This window comes from Aptenodytes patagonicus, chromosome Z, assembly GCF_965638725.1.
Source record: "Aptenodytes patagonicus chromosome Z, bAptPat1.pri.cur, whole genome shotgun sequence".
Classification (NCBI taxonomy): domain Eukaryota; kingdom Metazoa; phylum Chordata; class Aves; order Sphenisciformes; family Spheniscidae; genus Aptenodytes; species Aptenodytes patagonicus.
In genome coordinates this window covers 1,740,853-1,753,299 of record NC_134982.1, presented here as the reverse complement: position 1 = coordinate 1,753,299, position 12,447 = coordinate 1,740,853, and the positions used below count along the sequence as shown (strand labels likewise).

At 37.9% G+C, this 12,447-nt stretch overlaps 1 protein-coding gene across 2 annotated transcripts; it reads left to right on the top strand.

The window, feature by feature from the left end:
* The first annotated feature begins 23 nt into the window (after positions 1 to 23).
* Positions 24 to 12,447, top strand: LOC143173018 (lung adenoma susceptibility protein 2-like). Of its 2 annotated transcripts, XM_076362966.1 has the most exons (8): positions 24 to 79; positions 1,338 to 1,667; positions 3,455 to 4,234; positions 5,739 to 5,889; positions 7,062 to 7,170; positions 8,567 to 8,698; positions 10,859 to 10,932; positions 11,798 to 12,447. In XM_076362966.1, the coding sequence occupies exons 2-8, from the start codon at positions 1,388 to 1,390 to the stop codon at positions 11,904 to 11,906; spliced, it is 1,635 nt and encodes a 544-aa protein (XP_076219081.1). In that variant the 5' UTR covers positions 24 to 79; positions 1,338 to 1,387; the 3' UTR covers positions 11,907 to 12,447. The 2 variants fall into 2 exon arrangements, with proteins under 2 accessions (XP_076219081.1, XP_076219082.1); XM_076362967.1 differs by lacking the exon at positions 10,859 to 10,932 and having other exon boundaries at positions 11,798 to 11,889.

The window sequence follows — 12,447 nt, the reverse complement described above, 5'->3', positions numbered from 1 at the left end:
GCGCGCCGCCATTTTGGAAAGGGGTGCGGTCCCTTCAAAGCCGCTGCGCGGCAAAGCCTGGAGGAGCGGCCGCTGTGGGGTGGGGACGCCCGGGGCTCCCGGGCAGGGCTGGGGAGGGATGGGCGGGCAGGCAGGAGCTAGGGTGGCGCACCCTCGTGGCGTTGCGGGGGGGCTGTGCTGCTTTAGGCGCTTCTTTTCCCCGCGCTGGCTGCTTCTTGCGAGGGAAGGGGGGTCGGGGGTGCCCGCCATGGCCGGGTCTTCCCGTGCGGGCCTGCCCTGCCTCTTTCGGGGGTGCTGTGTGTGGCTGGGGTCCCGGGAGGTCTCTGTTGCCGGTCGCGGTGCCCTCGGGCCGGTGCCTGGGCCGGCTCCTCAGCTTTCTGGGGAAAACCGCTTCGGCCTTGGAAGAGCTGGTCCCCACTGTGCCGTTTTCATATAAATCCTTATGCTGCTATTGCATGATGATCCCTGTACGCGTGTGGTATTGGATATAACAAAGTTATTAATCGTTCCTTGTTGCAGCACCAGTTTCCTTAACACCTTAACAGATTTTTCAGATGGTCTTTTACCTACAGGGATGAAATAAACTGTTAGGTTTCTTTCAGGGACCTTGACCATCCTGATTACAGCATTTGGAACAAGCGTGTGCTTCCAATTCTTCAACTTACAGTTTGTGGGGTTACAAAGGCGGCTTGGATTGGGTTGACTAAATTGCGTAGATAGGATGATTCTAAGTGCTCCCATATGGCTCGTAAAATTCTTTTGCTGTGTGTACCGATTTTGGTTATATAAAAATATCTGCAAGGGTAATGGCTTCCTACTCTTGTTACATTGAGTTGTTTAGTTTTTCGTGCTATCTAAGCTACTTCTGTTTTTTGGTCATGAATGGTAGTCTTGTACTGGTTCTGAAATCAAAAGTTACGATACTTTTGTGTGTCTTTGCTGAATTGTATGTTTGGTGACAAATGTCAACAATTCTTATCTGAAATTCTGTTGTTGCAAAAGCAGGGTACTGAAGTTCCTCTAGAATTAGCAAGGAGCCAGGTTTTCATGCTCTTCTGTTGTTTTTTTTTTTTTCCATTACTAAAGTTTTAATATACAAGAAACTTTCCTTATTGTTATCTTTTTTTCCAGAGCCTTTATTTCCTGCCTTTTAGTTTTCTAGGGGTGGTGCACCTATATGACAAACTTATTTGAAAAGCAGTGAGTTGAATAGCTAAATAGTAACTTTTAGGAAAATAATAAAATTACATAACAAAAGTAAAAAATCCTAGATACATTTATGAGAAGACATTTCAGTGCAGATGATCACTTGCGGTTTTGTTTCTTTTTCCACTTAGATTGATTAAAAAGATGAGTGAAGATTCTAATAGAAACCTGGATAAAAACTATGACAAGCTCAAAAAAAGAAAGCAGTATCTGCTCTCCTGAGTCAACAATATCTTCTCTTTTAACAAGCTATAGCATTGATAGCAATAATCCATACTCAGACAGTTTGATTCAGTACAAGGACAAGCTTTACAGCTCTGCATCTGAGGCTCTGGAGGCTTATATTGAAGATTTTGATCGAAGTCTCACATCTTCAGAAATAAGCACTGGAAAAATCTGCATATGTCAAAGCACTCCTAAACGAGTTCAGTTTGTAAAGCATCATGCCAGAAAAAAACATGGTATGTCTTCTGCAAATACGGCTTTTAATAAGTTTTGGTGTTTGTTGTTCTTTTTTTTTTATTCATTGCCAATGGTATTGCAACTCCTTGTCTCACACCAGGTGTGTTTTGTTGAAGGAATATTCCATGCACAACTGCTTGCAAGTCTTTTATGGTGTAGTAAATGATGCTTGGTCATGGCTGGCAATATTTGTCATTCTCTGTAATGCTTTTTCACAAATCCTTGGTGGATTGGTGAGAATTCATTACCACGTTTATAGGTACAACAATAAATTCCAGAGTATGGAATAGAAATTGTATTTTCTATATGTGAATATATGCTAAAGATGATGTAAATCATTGCTTAAACCGAGTCTTGAAAAAAATCTCAGTTTCTTTTCCAAAGTAACATCAGAGTCCAATTAATTGAAGGAGTTCCCTTAAACACTGCTTTTTCTTAGAACAAAATTTGCCCTTTATCCATTGATACTTACGGAATGTACTTTTGGGTCTGAAGTCTAACCCAACAGGGTAATGTGTATGGGTTTGAACTGGCTTTTGTCATTATTAGCTAGCTTGACTAGATAAATACTTAATTGATTATATGAACTCTTATGAGAAGATCTAGAGTAGATAACTGTGCTTGAGCTATTTTATACTGCAAATGCTTTGTCTGTTACATCTAAAATAACAAAGTCCTAAGTACAGACAAACTTTGTACCTGAAAAAGGATGCTTGCCTGGGTGGCATTGGCACGGACAGTTGTGGTAGCATATTGTATTATTCAGGGTGTTTTTTCTTCACTGTAGCCTATAACCTTCTGCTAGCTTCACACCTTTCCTTTCTTTCTCTTATCAAGACAGCTGGTTTTTAGATGTGTCTAGCTTCTGGTTTATATTTTTCTAATACAAACCATCTTCTACTTAAGTTTAACTGACCTCTCAAACAAAAATAAGCATTCTGATTATCACTAAAAATGAGAAACTGTTCTCTGAAAGATGTCATCTGCTCATATTTTACCCTGAAATTTCTCTGTTGCTGTTCTTTGCAGAAGTCTCATTAGCTCCATTCGCATATTAGCTAGTCTGCATGTATGTTTTGTATAATAGTCTGTAATATACAGATTTCACTTACTGATATTACAGTGAAAGTGAGGAAAAAATAACTTCCAGGTACTAGCTGAGGAAAACCTATTTTTGTGAATCAAAGTGCTTTATAGTTTCAGTAAAAAAAAAAAAAAGATTTAATGCTATAATTCTTCCCTGAAAAACTGCCAAGTCAAATCTTATACAGCAAATAAGTTTCTGTAGAATCACAAAATGGGTCTACAGGCCCGTTAATCTGGCTACTTGCCTTGCAAGCTATTGCTTTTAGCTATCTTTTTCTCTAGTAAATGTGCTCTAACTTCAATATGGGGAAAGTTATCCCTAACACTACTGTGTGGGGGAAGTGTCACTACTAGGACTGAAATACTAAGGATGTATCTGCAAAATACACAATTCTGAATGTGCAACTAAAAATGGACTGTAGAATGTTGAAATCTTGTTCCTCTTAAATAAAAACTTCACAGCTTTGAGTATTTTCTTTAATGTTGTGTACTAGGCAAGGAGGGGTAACTTTTGACTGGTAAGGTTTTTATCAAGATTCTAATTAGAAACGGAACCATTCTTGCAAGAACTGTAATTCAGTATCCCCTGGTAAAGAATATATTTCAGCTTTAAATTATTACTTCATGTTAGATCTTACAAATATATCATTTTGGTATGCTTGAAGTTTAGCAATTCATGTAAAATATCTTTGTTTTTCAGCATCGGATGATTTTAATCAGCACGTAGGACTGGGTTCTCTTGCTTCACCCTGTAGAAGGCAGACTGAGTGTGACCCAGACTTGATTAGTCTCGCGACGGATGACCTGTTAGCATTTCCAGCAGATGGATCGCTGCCCTTTGTCCAGCATACTCCTTTTAAATCAAGGCATCAAAGTAGTGAGTTGAACAGGCGGTCACTTAAAACATCTTTCTGCCCTTACCAAACCTCATCACTCGATACTGAAAGCGGCTTCAGTAGTCTCCAGGAGAATGGCAAAGCTGTTGCTCACCGGAATCCACACAAAGACTTCAGCAAAAAGAAACACAATGTGTATACACCTGATAGGTGTGATTCTGTCTCCTCTAAAGGAAGTTCAAGACCCTTCTCTTGTGAAGAGACCTCTAACACTTTTCCTTTTAAGAATTATCCGAGGTGGCTTACCAGTCAGAAGTCTGACTTAAGTGTATCAGGGATAAGTAGTATTCCCAATTTTCACTACCCAGTCTGGCTTAAGAGTTACAACCTTTTTTCTGATTCAACTAAAGAAAATGATGGTCAAAATTTTAATATACAAGGCAAAGCTTCCTCTTCACAAACTTCTGAGATCCTGACAAAAAGACACTCTGTCAATAAAGACAGTTCTAATTTTTTTGAACAAAACAGTTGCCTGGATCTGAGAGATGATAACAAAGTAGAAGAACGTTACAACTATGATAATCCAGATGCATGCTTCCAATTTGATAACTCGTTTTCAAGACACACCAAAAAGCCATTCAGAGGTAACCATATTTCATATAACTTGTTTTTTTAATTTTGAGGGTATGTGTATAAAGATGTACTTTTCTTAAACCAACATTCTCTAGCCATGTTAGTCTGACTGCACTGTATAGTAGATCTAGTCATGTCCATCTTTGACAAATGACTCAAAGCACTTACTAGTAGTTGACTAAGTTAAACAGCTTTTATACTGTAAGTTTTCATATATAAATCAATATTTAAGCATTACTTTTACAGCAAAGTATTTATAACAGTGGCATATTTAGTACTTTACTGCAATGACAGTAATTCCATGAATACCTTAATAGAATTTCAAGCATTAAATTAAACTTCAGGAAGTGTAATCTTGGAGGAGAGAGATTCCTAAACACAGTGTAAATGAACCCATCAAATTGGTAAGAAATACCATTTATCGTACAGTCTCTTTCTCTACTTTACACAGTCAGCAGGAGATATTTGTAACCCATATACTTAGGTTATCCAGTGCCTTCAGTTTATGTAGAGACTTTCCTTGGGAATCTCTCATGTAGCTACTCTTTGCAGCAGGCCATCGCTCTTCAGAAGCAGGGAGGTCCTCCCATGGTGAAGCACCATCTTTTTATTATGAAATATCAGCAAGATTTGCTTTGATATGACAGATTAACATTGCGAAGTGTTAATTACCTTCACTTCCATCTAAGTTTATTCATTTAAAAAGAAAAATATTTTTTTTGTTTTGCAAAGCATAAATATTGATCTCTCCCTCTTTCCAAGAGGTTATTTATAAAAACTAAGTTAAAATGTGGTTTATGTTGTGAATTCAAAGTGACAAAATGCCAGATATGCAATGTCTGCAAATATCTTTCTAATGTGTGTGCATGATGAACTTTAAATAGAGGGTTATATCTTTTTTTACACACAAAACTTTACCAATCATGAACAGGCTAGGTATAAAAAAAAAAAATATGAGAATGTGTCTGTCATTTTGAGTGCTTATCTCAACCTATTTTTAAATGTGAGTCCTGTATGTGATTGTATATGTGACTTGCATGTATGTTTGCATGATTTCTCTCCCAGGTGTGTGTAAAAGCAGCTGTTAGAAAAACCTGTACAAAATAATAAGAAAATTAACCTAAAAACTTACAGTATTAATAAGTAATATTTAACATTGTATTGTGAATTAATATTAATTATATTTTCTATAACATAAAAGCAGATTAAAAATATTAAATAATCTTGAATGCTGCATATGATACTTGTTTTACATAAGTTAGGAAAAGAAATGCTTGACTACTTTAAATACTCTCCTGGCTAGAACCTTGCAGATCCCACTTGGTACTGATGATTTACGTGCCGTACTGCCATACCACGATAACCAAAGGAGTTGTATTGGGCCTGTACTCTCTGTAAAATATTTCCAGTGCTAATTCGTCTGTAGTAATTTTCTTTGAGTATTACATAAAATTAAAAGTAATGTGGAAATAATGCCTTGAAGAGGGTTGGATACATTGTGTCCTTGTGTTTTAGAAGACCAGCTTGAGCTACTTACCTTGAAGGCTGACAAAGGTCTGGAGAGTTCAACTGAAGACTTGTCAAATACTCTGGAAAATGATGGCAGTCCTTCTACAACAGATATACTAGGAGCAGAAAGATCATGGGAAAATGCTCCAGGTGCTTTGTAAGTAAACATATTTTTGGAGTAATTTGTTGATGAAAATGGATAATGTACTTAATTGCTCTTGTATATAGATTATAAGTAATGGTGATGTGGCATGTACATAAAGAAAGGATTTACTGTTAGATTTCTTGCGTAGTGCTAAATGTTTGATAATTCGAGGTCAGGTTGTTGGTGCACTGCTTTCCCTTTTTCATCAAAGATAGCAAAGAGCGCTATCAATATTACTTATTGTTGCCTTTTAATAATATTTCTTATATATATAATTGATATACAAAGATATGTATTTCAGGAGAAAAATTATTTAATGGAACTTAATTTGAGAGATTTAATAGCTTATGAAAAACAGGTTACTAGTGGGAAGTCCATTTTTAAAAAAAAAAAGCAGTGTGGTCTTGGGAAGTTTTGGAGCGGTCTCGGAAGTGAAATTTCAGTTGTTCAGGAGCTGAAAGGTTATTTCACAGGATCAAATAATAATAAAAATCAATACTAGAATTTCCTGTAGTTTCTTGCAGTTTTTAAGAAGCAGCTAGGTGTAAATGGTTCTGGGCGTTGTCTGTCAGTTTCCCTTTACCCTAGAAGATTTTGAACTATTGGTTAGTTTTAGCAATCTTTAACAGGTGAGTAAAAGTCTCAAACTGCAGCATTCCTGCACATGACAATAGAAATGGTACTATTCATGCTCCTGTTGGGAGAGGGGCTAATAATCTAGTCTCCTGCTAGCCACCAGAATGCCCACATAGGAGAACATCACTGGAAATCAGGCTTCATTAATGTCTGTTTCTATGAGACTGCTAGCTTTAAATTAAAATACCTTAGAGACTGTAGAAGAATTAGAGGTCAGTAAGCAGAGTGTAACTGTTTTTCTTTAGATGTTGAATATTAATGGAGGAGTACCAAGTGTAAGAAAAACACCCATGTGTAATAAACTATAGCTAAGAAGTCCTTTGTTTAGTTGATTTTTGTGGCTACCCCTGTTTTGACTATACTGGCAAAACTGGAAAAAATAGTTGTTTCTCACACATACACCAAAGTGCTGACAGGACTACTCGGTGCCCCCTTGGTGTTGCACTGATGCAATATATCTGGTTTCATCATAATGACTATATCCTAAAACAATTCTTTAGTTTACAAACCTGTTGTTATTCTCCACTGCATGTTTAATGTTGGTTTAGCAAACCACCAGTGCCTGTGTGCTGTGAGGACACGGAGAATGTGCTACCGTTCCCCAAGGCAGATATTATACATAAGTTCTTGGAAGACTGTTTAAATGACAAAAATAAGGTCAGTAAAATTGAGTATTTTTTTCTGAGAATGCCCAAAATGTGTAAGGCTGGTAAATATTAGAAGGGGGAATACCTGTAAATTGGTTTTTCTTCTATAATATATAAAGTAGAAAGTCTAACTGCAGTAGTTTAGCCATATTTGAGCATAGAGTTATTAAATCCTATAATCTAACCCTTGGTCACAATTATGATTAAGAAAGCATCTAACTATAAAATGCTTTGCTTAGTAATAGTTTGACTTTTACAGTCCATGTTTTGTTTAAATAATAATTTTCCTGCCTCGAGTAAAGGAAGAAATTTTTTTGTTATTGATGTATTAAATACTACTAATTTCATAGCCTGGCTGATGTACTGTTGGATATGAGTCAAGTTCAAGAGGTAAGTTAAGTAACGTATTTCTTATTTATGCTGTTGCACTGGAATTGGATCATGGATTGAATTTACGCTTTTGATTATTCATTATTTTATTCCCATTTTTACATATTAATCACCTTCTTGGCAGTCTTTAATGTTTTTCAGTCTTTCATCTGGATTATATGAACACTTTATCCTTTTCTCAGCTAGGGAGATGAGCACTGAGCCCAATATTCTAGTTGAAAGGCATACTATTAATTTACGTACTGGTATGTTTCCTTTGCTTTCTGCCCTATTGTCCTTGAATCTTAACTGCTCTAAGGTTCTGTTTTCCCATCTTGTAGTAAACAGAGCATTACCCTTTAAGTTTTTCCACTGTGACACATACTTCTGTTTCCTTAAGGAGTTAATTGACACAAACCTAATGATGTGCATGAGTAATTCAAATTACTCTGATGAATGGTGCTTCGCTGTATTTCTTCCTTCATGGTTTCCGTTCTCTTGGTTCTGCTAGATCATCAGACATTTCTAGACATAAGAATTTCTAAATTATCCACAAATTTTTGTCACCTTGAGTTAATTTGCTTTTTTGATTATAGAATGAGCAGATATCATATAGGTGCTAATTATATGAATGAATCTGTTTATCATTAAGGAAGCTTACTTGCTCTGTCAGTTATGAAATGTTGAAACATGTTGCAGCACTGCTGTTGTAACATTACAAGGACTGACAGTCTTAATGTTCTTGAATTATTTTACACAAGCCAGGGCTGAGGCCTTTCTGTGTTGCTTCATGTCTTCCTAATGATGTATGTATTTACAGTGATTTCACTGACTGTACAGTGGCATAAATTAAGATGAACCAGTGTAGCATCATACTATAAATAGACCTTTAAAGAACAGGTAGAGGGAAACACTCATAGAAATTAGCCTTTAACTTGTTTCAGGGAAACTTCAAAAGTTGTTTGTTTTATTTTGTTTTGTTTTATGTGCACTGCAGTACACTGCGAGATCAACAAATTCTTTGGGTTTTGGTTTAGGGAACTACTTTTTCCGGCGGTTATCATCACAGGCCCCTTGAGGCTTTGAAGCTAACGTTGTTTAAACTTCAAGCAATTCAGGGAAGTTTAAGCCAGAATGAAACTGCTGAGCAAAAGGAAGAGTTTGAAAAAGTGAGTAGCTAGTTTCCTTATGTTGTATCTTGTCAAAATCGATGTGCTGCGTACACTTCTGAGAAAAATTTAGTCCTTTTATAGACTTGGTTTCCTGTCATCTTAGAGCACTGCCAGCAGATTCAATCCAGTTTGCATCAGGAGCATATGCTCAAGACTGCTGTGCCCTAAAATCCCCTGTGTCTTGTTGCTGCTGTTGCAAATTGGAGGCCCTGTGCTACATTACGCTGCAGTCTCTCCTGTTTGCAGGGTCACTGTGTGGCCGGTCAGTAACTCGACAGTGGCCTCAGCAGTGCTGCAGAAAGCAGTACTTGTAAGCCAGGAGATGGCGACATTCCAGGCAATCCTGCCCGAAGAGAGCCGATGGTGCTCTCCTCTGCTGCTCTAGCAATAGCTGTGTTCTGGAAAAGTTGTCTTCTGATAATATCCCCATTAATTCTAGGCTTTTGGGGGCATGTACCAAATTTTTAAAAAGCCAAACGTTCTCAAATGCTCTATCCTTGCCTCCTTTGGCATCAGTGAGTTGGTATTTTGTGGCACTTTTGTTTCAAAATGACTTAATAGACTTTATGAAAAAGGTAAAAAGAGATAATAACGTTGCTTGCATACAGTTCTTAAACCCTATGTCCTATGCTCAGTAGTGAATGCAGTGCTCCATATATATCTGGATCAGGCAGGCTGGGGGAATGGGCCGACAGGAACCTCATCAAATTCAGCAGGGGTATATGCAAAGCCTTGCACCTTGGAAGGAAGAAACCCTCGCAGCACTACAGGCTGGGGACTGCCTGGCTAGGGAGCTGCTCTGTTGAAAATGCCCAAGTGGTCTTGGTAGGTACAAGCTGAACATGAGCCGTCTGTGTGCCCTGGCAGCAAAGGAGGAACAGCAGGGCCTGCGCTATATGGACAGGAGCACAGTCAATGGATCAAGAGAAATGATTGCCCCTCTGTATCCCCCAGCACTTATTAGACCACATCTGTAATACTGCATCCAGGTTTAGGCCCCTCGCTTCAGGAGAGACATCAATAAGCTGGTGGAGGGGCACCTAGGCGGTTGGAGGCTACAGCACTTGTTTATGGGGGGGATCTGAGAGAACTGGGCTTGTTCAGGCTGGAGGAGTAGTTTTGGGGGACCTAATAGAAGTCTTCCTGCACCTGTGAGGAGGGAATTAAGAAGATGGAGCCAGGGTCTGTATCGGAAATAGTGTGGCCAGCAGGAGTAGGGAAGTGATCGTGCCCCTGTACTCGGCCCTGGTGAGGCCGCACCTCGAATACTGTGTTCAGTTTTGGGCCCCTCACTACAAGAAGGACGTCGAGGTGCTGGAGCGTGTCCAGAGAAGGGCAACGAGGCTGGTGAGGGGTCTGGAGAACAAGTCTGCTGAGGAGTGGCTGAGGGAACTGGGGTTGTTTAGCCTGGAGAAAAGGAGGCTGAGGGGAGACCTCATCGCTCTCTACAACCCCCTGAAAGGAGGTTGTAGCGAGGTGGGGGTCGGTCTCTTCTCCCAAGTAACAAGCGATAGGACGAGAGGAAACGGCCTCAAGTTGCGCCAGGGGAGGTTTAGATTGGACGTGAGGAAAAATGTCTTTACTGAAAGAGTAGTTAAACATTGGAACAGGCTGCCCAGGGAAGTGGCGGAGTCCCCATCCCTGGAAGTATTTAAAAGACGAGTAGATGAGGCGTTTAGGGACATGGTTTAGTGGGCATGGTGGTGTTGGGTCAACGGTTGGACTCGATGATCTTAAAGGTCTTTTCCAACCTCAATGATTCTGTGATTCTATGATTTTCATAGTGGTGCATGGTGGAAGGATGAGAAACAGGCATAAATTGAAACAGGAGGTTCACACTGGACATTGGGAGAAACTTTTTAACCTTGAAGACAGCCGAGCACTGGAACAAGTTGTTCAAGAGAGGTTGTGTAGTCTCTGTCCTTGGAGGTTTTCAAGATTTGACTGGATAAAGCCCTGAGCAACCTGCTGTAACCTCATAACTGCGTCTGCTTTCAGCAGGAGCCCACCTCCTGAGGTCCCTCCCAACCTGAATTACTTTATGATGCTATAAAGTTTTTGGCAATACTTTCCAATGCATTGTGCTATAAAGATTCCATGTTTTATGTCATATTCAGTTACTTTTCCTTCCCTCAGCTAACAATGTTTTTTTTTAAGCTTTCTGAAAAAGCAGAGGCTGAATTAAAACTGTGTGACAGTGAGATAATCCCCCTTACTAATTCTATTCAGAAGTAAGTGACCATTGATTTTTCTGACTTTTCTCTGTTTTCAGAAAGTGCAGAAAAGGAATGATAAATTAGCTGAAGTTTTGTCATGTGATCTGAAAACTTTAAGAATAAGCCATTAATGAATAATTAAAAACATGGCAGTTCATGGAGCAGAGAAATATCTATTGAATAGTTGCAGAGATGTACTCTGTAAATAAGCAGTTGTATTTCATCTATATCAATAGATTAATTATTGCTACATATAGATGGACTTTAAAATAATCACACTTGGAGAAGTTTGTAATATGGGACAAAATATTTTCTCTTTTTCACTACAGTGGGGAAAATAATTGCTAGAAAACAGATTTCATTAATGAAATCCTACTGAACAGTTATAAGTGACTAAAGAAATAAGTTTGAGAAAAGGCAGAATGGAAAACAGGGTTTTATGTAGAGCGCTTGTTTCAACAAAACTCAGTGTTGCAGTACAGTTTTATACTGTAATGTAAAATTAAAAGATTTTTTAGTTTAAAAAGATACAGTAACTTTCACTATTGCTATTTTATAACAATGTTTTGCAGTGTTTAACATCCTCTGTTAAATACCCATTCCGTAATAATTTAATAGAAACTGTGTTTGTGAGCACCTGTATTTGAAAAGACACATTTAAAATTTCAGTTCCAAAAAGTGTTTTATCTTTTTAAAAAAATCTTAGTGTATTTTATAATCTCTGAAACAGAATAAGTGGAACAGTTAGATGTAGAGATGTAAACTGTATATAATACCATTCAAACTGTTAAGCTGTTTGTAAGAAATCAACATCATTTTCTGTTAAATGAAAACAGTAATATATACACTGTTGTTAAAGTCTTCATTTTTCCTAATCTAGGGCTTTACACCATTTGTCGCGTCTTAAAAGTCTTGTTGAAGATAACAGTAACCAACAAGAGCAGACGGGTGATCATGAAGATAAACAAGACAAAAAGAATGATCTGTGAAGCTGATAACTAAGAATATTTTAATACTGTGTAATTTAAATAATTTGTCAGCCTGACCACTGGTCAAAATTTTTTGAAAGCTGAACCAGTGCATGTTCTGAAAAATGTTGTATTCAGTATTTCTGTACATATTTGTTCTTTTCATTAATAACTTCAAAGCTTAATTGAGTGTTAGTGCTTCCAGTAGGATCTAACAATATGTGCAAGAGATACCACTTTTTAAACGAATATTTAATTAATGTGAACATTTTCATGGAAGAATCTCTGTGTATAAAAAATTTACAAAAAACTAAACTATTTGGCCAATTCTAGTCATCACTTCATTACATGGTGTGTTAGAAACAGGGTGAGCTCAATATCATGTGTAAAGTTAAGCAGTAAGGTTTAGCAATAATGTAATTATGTAATATTTCCAGTGCTGTTCTTTCTAACAGGACTTGAGTTGATGTAATTGTATGTTCCTTGTTCCCCGACCACAAACTTAACAAATATATTGTATCAAAAAGTGTCTGAAGTCTTTTTGAATTGTCCCCCTTTCACA